The sequence below is a fragment of the Arachis hypogaea genome, chromosome 18, assembly GCF_003086295.3.
Source record: "Arachis hypogaea cultivar Tifrunner chromosome 18, arahy.Tifrunner.gnm2.J5K5, whole genome shotgun sequence".
In the NCBI taxonomy this organism is placed as follows: Eukaryota; Viridiplantae; Streptophyta; class Magnoliopsida; order Fabales; family Fabaceae; genus Arachis; species Arachis hypogaea.
In genome coordinates this window covers 129,778,630-129,787,899 of record NC_092053.1, presented here as the reverse complement: position 1 = coordinate 129,787,899, position 9,270 = coordinate 129,778,630, and the positions used below count along the sequence as shown (strand labels likewise).

Sequence of the window (9,270 nt, the reverse complement as noted above, 5' to 3'; positions counted from 1 at the left end):
TTATATTATAAACAAAAATGCAAATATACTTTTAAGCTACTAGTATAAGTTTAAGAATTTAATTTTATACAATATAATAATATATTATTATATAAGAAAAATAATTAATTTTTAAATTTATTATTTAAAAATTCATAAATATAATTAGATATTTGTGTAAAAAAATTCAATTTTTAATTTACATTCTCTTGTTATCGTTTTTTACACGATCTCTCTTATCGAATTCTATATTATTTCTCTTATCCCGCTCTTTGAACTTTTTCTGTCAAGCACAACATCTCTTTTTATGTTTCTACTATCACCGTATCGCACGCGTCTTTTTTAACTATTTGATCGAAATTTATTCGTCCAACTTACGAGAACATATTAAATTCTTATTTTATTTTTATTTGTTATCTTATTTTTTTTATAAGCAAAATTTATTATATTTATCTTTTTCTAAAATCATCTAAAAACTCTCATTGTTTTAACTTATTTTAAAATTTAAAATTAATTTAAAAATTAATATAAATAAGTGGCATGTTCTCCCATAAAACAATAACCATGATACAATAAAACAATACTTCTTCTTCCTTCTTTCTTCTCTTAGGAGAGAGACCATTGCCATGGGAGTCCCGGAGACATTACGCGAGCCCTGCCCTGATCGTATCCTCGACGACATAGGCAGCGCTTTCGGCATGGGAGCCGTCGGAGGCTCCGGCTTTCACTTCATCAAGGGCTTCTTCAACTCTCCCATGGGTTCCCGCCTCCTCGGCGCGTCACAGGAAGTGCGTCTCAACGCGCCGAGAATAGGCGGAAGCTTTGCGGTTTGGGGTGCACTCTTCTCCACCTTCGACTGCACCATGGTTTATGTTCGTCAGAAGGAGGATCCATGGAACTCAATCATATCTGGATTCGCTGCCGGAGGATTTCTCTCCCTGCGTAAGGGACCCGCCGCCGCCACGCGGTCCGCCGTGTTCGGTGGTATCTTGCTGGCCCTTATTGAAGGAGGTATGATCATGCTTGACAAGACCTTCGCTGCACGGCAGATGCAGATGCCGCCTCTCACGGAGGAACCTATGCTGGCTGGTTACCCTTCAGGCATCGGATTTCCGGGTCAGCATGGTCCTCAGCCTTCTCCGCCGACGGCCTCGAAATCGGAGACTAAAACTTCTTGGTTTGGTGGATTCTTCGGTGGAGGGAAGAAGGAGGAGCCGGCGTCTGGTGGAGGAAGCGAAACGAAGATCCTGGAGAGTTTTGATGCCCCACAGGTTCCGAATTTTGAGTACAAGTGAAAGAAACAACAAAAATAAGAGAAATAATTGGTCTTGGTGGGAAACAAATTCAAGGGTTAGGGTTAGAGTTTTTCTTTGACCGAGATTTTCGTATCAAAGATTATTGTGTCACATAAGTAGAGTTTTCAATAAACGTGTTCTTTTTAAATTGATACTGTTATGCTATGTACTTATGTAGTTATGTAGCTTGATTTTGCCGCCAAAGTATGGACATTTTAGAAAGATAAATGATTTCGGGTAGTATTGCACAGGGTGTTCAAAACGGATTTGAACCGAAGTAAATCGATCAACTGAATCTAGAAAATCGAAAATCGAAAGAACAAAAAAAACACGTTTTACTGTTTTAGTGTTTTTATTGTGGTTCGGTTCGATTTTTAGTTTTAACAATAAAAACCCCAACCGAACCGAGAAAATAAAAAATCCTAAAAAAACCAAGCCCACCCTCCAACGCCAAATGAACGTGACCTAAACGAAACCTAGCCGCCTTCTTTCTCAGTTCTCATAGTCTCGCTCTCTGCACCTCCCAGCGCCGGCGAGAGACCGTTCCTTCCACCACCTCGCAGCGCCGCCGAAGTCTTCCTCCCAGCGCCGCCGAATCTTTCCTCCCACTGCTCCCAGGACCTCCTCGCGGACAGAGCACCACGAAGCCCCAGCCACAGCCAGCGCCCAGCAGCCCAGCACCACCCTCGCACAGTCACACCCAGCAGGCCAGCAGTAGCACAGCACCACCCACTCACTCAGGACCACCCAGCGGACAGACCACCGTTTCTGGCCACCCAGCATAGCACCACCGTTTATGGGGAATCCAACAACCAACCCTTTCCAAACCCAACTCCTTTGTTTCTCAGTCTTCATTGAAACTCTCCATCGACTCTTGTGGATACTCTCTCTCCATTCTTCAGTCTCTTTCGTCATTGGTACCCCTAATCATCTCTCTCGGTGTTCTTCCTTGTAATTTATTTTATTTGGTGAAAAGTCTTTGATTTTGATGACCCTTTTGGTATGATGCTCTGTTAGTGATAATTGGCGGTTAAAGTTTGAAGCTTGTGATGCTGATAATTTATTGTGGATTGTGATGTTCATTCATCGATAATTTAGTTGTAAGCTATGGTTCTGTCTTCATGCATAATCCACGTTTCTATGCTATGATTATGCTGCGATTTACAGATAGTTTGATTTAGTAGCCAATCAATATTGAGATGTTATTATGTTACTGTGTACCAGGTTGGAATATCAGTTTTTAGATTGATCAGGAAATAAGATTTAAATAGCATGAGTTTAATTTGTGGATTGCTTCCTATTTCATGGTTTGGATTGCTTCATATTTGTGGATTGCTTCAGTGTGTATAAACTTGGAGCCTCGTAACAGCTTTTATCTCTTCAAACTACTGTTTAAAATTTATATAGTTAGTGAAATTGATGTACCATGAATTGTTTATTGTTGAATTAAGCTCACAGTTATACCTATTTAAACTTTTGATTTTAAGGGCACGCTTGGAGTTACTGGATCTAATATAAAGAAGTTTAGCTGTTTTGTTGGAGAAGACACTATAATTTAGCTATCTTCTAATGGAAATTTATTTTTATTTTCAATTGTGTTAACTATTGAACTTTTAAACTTCTTTAATTGTCGTATTTGAATTCCTTTTGTTTTTAAATTTCATTGGATCAAGACTCTGTTAGTTATTATGTATTTGTGTTTATCGATTTCAATGTTATGACTTTGTGAAATAGTATGGTAGTATTTTTTTTTAATTGATTGAAAAAAACCGAATAAACCGAACCAAACCAAACCAAACCGATTTTAATTAGTTTGGTTTGGTTTAAATGGCCTCAATAAAAAAATCGAACCAAACCAAACCGCAGTTTAATTAGACAATCGGATTAGATGATCTTTCTCTCAAAAACCGAACCAAACCTCACCGTTAACACCCTGGAAATGTTTCGTTGTTCATTCTTTCTTTATTGCTTAGAGTTTTCAAATTTAAGTTTATGCCAATAATATTATTATGTGCATGGTTGAGAAGCATACTCTAGAGGGTTTGATTAGTAACTCAGTGTTTGTTAGTTCTTTAATTCTCTGAGTACGTTCCCAATTCTCAATATTTTTGGAAATGTGTGATTGAACATCAACTTTGTTAGAAATTAGGTCTTGTTAGACATCAACCTTCAATAATGTGATTTTTTTTTTGTTGAAATATTTGTTTTGGACTGAGTGTTCAACTCATTATTTGATGGTCATCATTCTTTTCCTTCACCAATCACCACAACCTTTTTCGGCATACAATGCTACCGTGGAACTCTCAAACTAGAAGAGGATACTGTATCAGTTCTTCCTATATAATATAATGAACATGTTCCTTTAATTGCACAAACTCTGCAGATTCTAATAAAGATTATCTGCATGCTTGCTTCTATTCTAATTGCATCAGACTTATGTTATTCCTTTTTCTTTAGCAGTTAGATCACTCTATTTTGTAATTGTGGGCTAGTAAGTGCCCTGCTTACTATGTATTGACATTCAGTGTTTGTAGTGGCTAAATTTTCAGATAAGTCCTTCCATTATTGGGAGTGCTTGTTTGGTTTTCTTTGGAGAAATAATAGTGTTCACTGTGCAGTGTGATTATACTCTCCTCTCAACTGTATTATTCACTCAAAATGAAAGATAAAAAAGTGTAATAAGGTATCTGGTGTTCTAGAGACCAGTTTCTTTCTCAATTTTAGCTTAGGCAAAGTTAGGTATGCTTTTTTATTATTGATGCTCTGAATTTACTAGAGAAATTTTAGATTAGTTAATTTCAGCCATGTTAGGAGAAAAGGCAATAAAGTAGCTCATAAACTTGGACATTTGGCTCTTACCATTCTAAATACAATGTGAATCGAAGAGGCCCCTCAGCATGTATTAAATCTAATCTTACTAGATATCATCTGTTCCGTTGAATGAAATTACAATCTTTTTAACCAAAAAAATTACATTTTGATTCATCTAAAACCTCAAATTAAAAACATTTAAATTTGTAAAATTTTTTACACTTACACAAATTGATAAATTGTAAATTTATCTATTTAAATAAATAAAAACCCTTTTATATCGGATAGCACAATCGAAACTTAAAAATGTTCATATTTATATTATAAATAAAATGTAAATATACTTTTAAGCCACAAATATATGTGTAAGAATTTAATTTTAAACAATATAATAATATATTATTATATCAGAAAAATGATTAAATTTTAAATTTATTATTTAAAAATTTATAAATATAATTAGATAATTGTGTTAAAAAATCAATGCTTTTAATTAATAGTGTTAAACCCGTGCATCTTACGTTTTAATTTAACATGGTAAATCAAAAGTAGTATTTATAACCATAAATTTTTTAACTTTAGTATAATGCTATCATGGTTATTATATAATAAGTGTATTGAATATATTATTTTGTATTTGTTTAAAATAAAATACAAATGGAACAATTTGAAATCTATAGTATTATTGAACCATAAAAAAAATATTTAAAAAAATAAGAACATGTATCAAAAGACTAACAAAAATTTATCAACAATCTAATATTTTACTAACCTTATTAGAAAAATAATTGCCCTATAATGTTATACTTCATGTTATGCATTTTATTTTAAATTTGAAAGTATAGTTATAAATAAATTAGTTATATCTACGATAAATATTTGTACAAAAGTATAAATCATATCATGTTATTAAAATAAAAATTTTTTTTATCTAAATATATTAAAAACTTCTTTATATTTATGAACAAGTGTAATAATCTGTGTCATGCACATGATGAAATTGAAATTATAAATTTAAGTTGTTTTGTTAAAATTAATTTAAATTATAATAATTTGATTAATAAAAAAGTAGCACGTCATGCATTGTTCGTTTTTTTTAATCTGGTGTTAAGTGTATCAACTCTAATGTAGTTATTAATCGTTTTTATTAATTTACTCTAATGGCGAGCACGTGACAGCACGACGGGTGGCGGCGATGGCAAGCATGTGACGGCGTGACGGGTGGATTCTTTTTACCGTTGAGTGGCCGCTAAGTTTGTTCACTTATTTGGGTTTAGGGTTGCTTGTGAGTTTGGTTATATCAGGAAACAATTAGACTCCAATTATGATGAGTTTCATGATCTTTGGGAGAGAGAAAAATTGTTAGGTAAATTTATGAAGGCAGGTGAGGTAGTTAAATAGGTGGGTTAGAGAGTTCTTTGTTGTGATTGTATTTGGAGCGGGGTTAAATGGGTTGTGCCTGTATTTGTGTTTGTAATATATATTTAGTTTAATTTTTATTTTTATCATATATTACAGTTAATTTTAAAATATTTATTTAATACACCATGTGCTAATACTAAGAGTATTTTTTCAAAAGATATATACATAAAAATAGATATAATATGATTACAGATGTAACATAAACAAATATATTAAATAAAATGTTAAACCAATATGCTTACCAATGCATTTATTAAGTTTTGCAAATTGGAGAATAAGTATGTATTCATCTGCTTGGTGATCACGTAGATAATTGAGTAATTGGATTGTAAAGTGATCTCATAGTGTGCATCTTATTTTTTCCTCATTTCTAAATAAAAGTGGGAATTAAGAGAAATAAGTAGTAATATATCATAAAAAAAGATAAAAGATTTTGCATGTGAATAGATAATTGTTACAGAACAAAATCTCGTTGAAATATTAAAATTTCATATACTGCAGATCATTCGCAATGTAATGACCACTTCTTCCTGTTTTTGACCATGATATAAGCTCTTCTTTTTCCTATCAAGAGTCTAATAACATCTAATTAAAAAAAACTGAATTAAAAGTATCAAATTAAGAACAAATAAATGAATAATATAATAAATTATTTATAAATTAAAGAGATTTTATCAATTTATTTCATACTAAACAATAAAACTAACAATATATTAATAAAAGGACATACCTTTAAAAAAAGTCATAATACAATTTTAAACATTTGCATAAATTAATGTTAACATTTATGTTATCGATAAAATGATGCTATTATATAATTTCTTGGCAAAAATTAAAAGAAAAAATAATTTTGTGTAGGTTAATACAAATTAACTACGTACCAAATAAGTTAGATAGTTCATTTGTTTGTTTCAATATATCAGCATGAGCAAGAAAATTGAAATGATTGTCAGAAATTTTAGGATAATCGACCGTATTTACTATATGTGACTCATTCTTAAAAGTTATTCTACACACGTGTGCAGTTGGAAGATAAATTTCACTTGATTCCTCGATCACAAAATTTGAGAAAAGACATAGACTCTCCCCTCAATCAGTTCATTTTCAAACATCTTTGTTAAATAATTCTTGATTGAACAATAAATTTTATCACACTGTAAAACAAATTCAATATAAAAGTTATTAGCACTTATAAAGCTATTAAAAATATTTATAAATAAATAATATAATAGAATGAGTATATAAAAAAATATAAATTGTACCTTAAAACGATCAATTTCGATGAGAAATGAAAAATACATTTTTATTCTATGTAGTCAAAGAAGAATAATAAATTAAAAAAAATGAGTTGACTCTCAGATCTAGATCTAGGCTCACGAATCACAAAAAATACTATATATAGCGTTATTTAGAACAAACATAATTATATAAATTAGTTATTATTATTTAATTTTTTATTATTTACGTTATACGTCATATATTTCTGTGATTGAATAAGTCATTATCATATCATATACATTTTTATCATGATTAGAATCATAAATTTTTGTTTTATCAATATCAACTTATTGAAAATTACGATTAATTTAAAATTATATTACAATTATTGAAAATTAAAATGATTGACAATTAATATAAGTATGTATTAAATACTGATTTGATGTATAATTATAAAAAAATTATTAACAATTAACGTAGTTATGTATTAAATGCTAATTTGATGTATAATGATTGTCGATTGACAACTAATTTAATTATGTAGAAAATAAAATATAGAAACTAAAATTAAATTTGTTAACTAATTGAAGCTAGGTAGACAATGTTTTGGTAATTATTTTAGTCTTTAATTATTGATTATTGATTATTATTATTATTATTATAATAAATGGGTCATCATTAACGTAATAACTTGCCACTAATAAAATTATTGCATAATGAATGAGAATTAGAATTGTATCAATATAATTAAAATGATTAAAAATATTTCTGATTGATTAGTTTAATAATAAATTAAATATTAATTTTATATAATTATTGTTACGGCCTGGCCCTAACTCACGCGGGTTAACCCGACCCGAGTTCCCGCCGGCCCAATAACGCGTCCTCCACCCGATTCGGACACGCGTCCCGTACGGCTTGCACACAGTCGTGGGACAGCGCCCTTGGTGGTATGGGCCTGACCACTGGAGGGGCCCACTACTGACATGTATATAAGGGGGAGACTGGCTCTCCCCCCAAGGTACGTGACATTTCTTACACTACCTCCTCCCCGCCTGCACATATTCTGACAAGAGCGTCGGAGTGTCTTTGCAGGTGGCACCCCTCCTGTCTGCATGTGAAGTGCTCGGGACCTCGCACACCCGGGGCCAGGAAACCACGACCAGACGAGCCTCTCCACCATTCCGAGCGTTGACCTCAGGGTCCCAACCCGAACCGTCCGGCACCCGACCTACCGAACATTGGCACCGTCTGTGGGGACTCGTCCATGGATTTCGTGCTGGTCCAGACTGGGACAGGTTCCGATGTAGCGCCTCCCGTGCTCGGGGGAGGCACCGTCGCGACGGAATCCCGGCAACAGCAACGGTCGCCCCCGAGGGATGCGACACAGACTCACGAGAGACGCCCCTTCGGGGGGACGGGTGATAACCACGCCAGGATAATGCAAGAACTACGCCACAGAATGCAGGACTTAGAGCGCAGGCTAGCAGAAAGAGAGCGCGACCAACGCTCCCCAGAGCGGAGCCCCACCCGTTCCCGTTCAAGGAGCCGCTCGAGGCGCACGCCGAGTCCCCAATACGAATCGGAGAGCACTGTGGGGCGGGTACGCCCCAGAAGAAGAAGTCGCGACCCCATTATCTACGCCCGACACGAAAGGCGGCGCGCGTCGAACAGGGGCAACGAGGAAGCTCACCGCGAGAACAACGAGTCGAGAAGAACTGCCCGAGGACCCGTCATAATAGGAGCGACTCCTTTCCATCACTCCGTACTCGAGGTCCGACTACCGAAACACTTCGACAAGCCGACAGACATGAAGTATGACGGAACGCAAGACCCCCTGGAACACTTGACGGCCTTTGAGGCCAGGATGAACCTAGAAGGGGTGGGAGACGAGGTCAGATGCCGCGCTTTCCCAGTCACCTTAGCGGGCCTGGCAATACGGTGGTTTAACAACCTCCCGCAAGGCTCGGTGACCCAATTTTCCGACATCAGCCACGCCTTCCTGGCTCAGTTCACCACTAGGATTGTCAAAGCCAAACACCCAATTAATTTGCTGGGGGTGACACAGAGACCCGGAGAGCCGACCAGGAAGTACCTGGACCGTTTTAATGACGAGTGCTTGGAAATTGACGGTCTGACGGACTCAGTGGCAAGTTTGTGTTTAACGAACGGACTCTCGAATGAGGACTTCAGGAAACACCTCACCACAAAGCCCGTCTGGACAATGCAAGAGATCCAGTGCGTGGCCAAAGAATACATTAACGACGAGGAAGTCAGCCGGGTTGTGGCTGCCAATAAACGGCAGCCGGCCTATAACCAAGCCCGACACTTCGAAGCCAGAGAAAGACCAAAGGAACACGCCAGGGACGGCGGCCCGAGTAAACCACCCAAACCGTTCCCCCGAGTTGGGAAGTTCACCAACTACACCCCCCTCACGGCATCGATCACAGAAGTTTACCAACAGATAGCAGAAAAGGGGATACTGGCGAAGCCCCGACCACTGAAGGACAGGACAGGAGGAAACAAGAACCTCTACTGCGAGTAT

The 9,270-nt window shown here is 35.7% G+C and overlaps 1 protein-coding gene across 1 annotated transcript; it reads left to right on the top strand.

Annotated features, from left to right (window-relative positions):
- The first annotated feature begins 323 nt into the window (after positions 1 to 323).
- On the top strand, positions 324 to 2,556 carry LOC112772768 (mitochondrial import inner membrane translocase subunit TIM17-2-like). The gene has a single exon (XM_025817767.3). The coding sequence runs from the start codon at positions 606 to 608 to the stop codon at positions 1,272 to 1,274; it is 669 nt and encodes a 222-aa protein (XP_025673552.1). The 5' UTR covers positions 324 to 605; the 3' UTR covers positions 1,275 to 2,556.
- Positions 2,557 to 9,270: the final 6,714 nt, after the last annotated feature.

What these genes read in the sequence shown, in the direction of transcription:
- LOC112772768 (XM_025817767.3), top strand. Translation starts at nt 606, where the DNA reads ATGGGAGTCCCGGAGACATTACGCGAGCCCTGCCCTGATCGTATCCTC.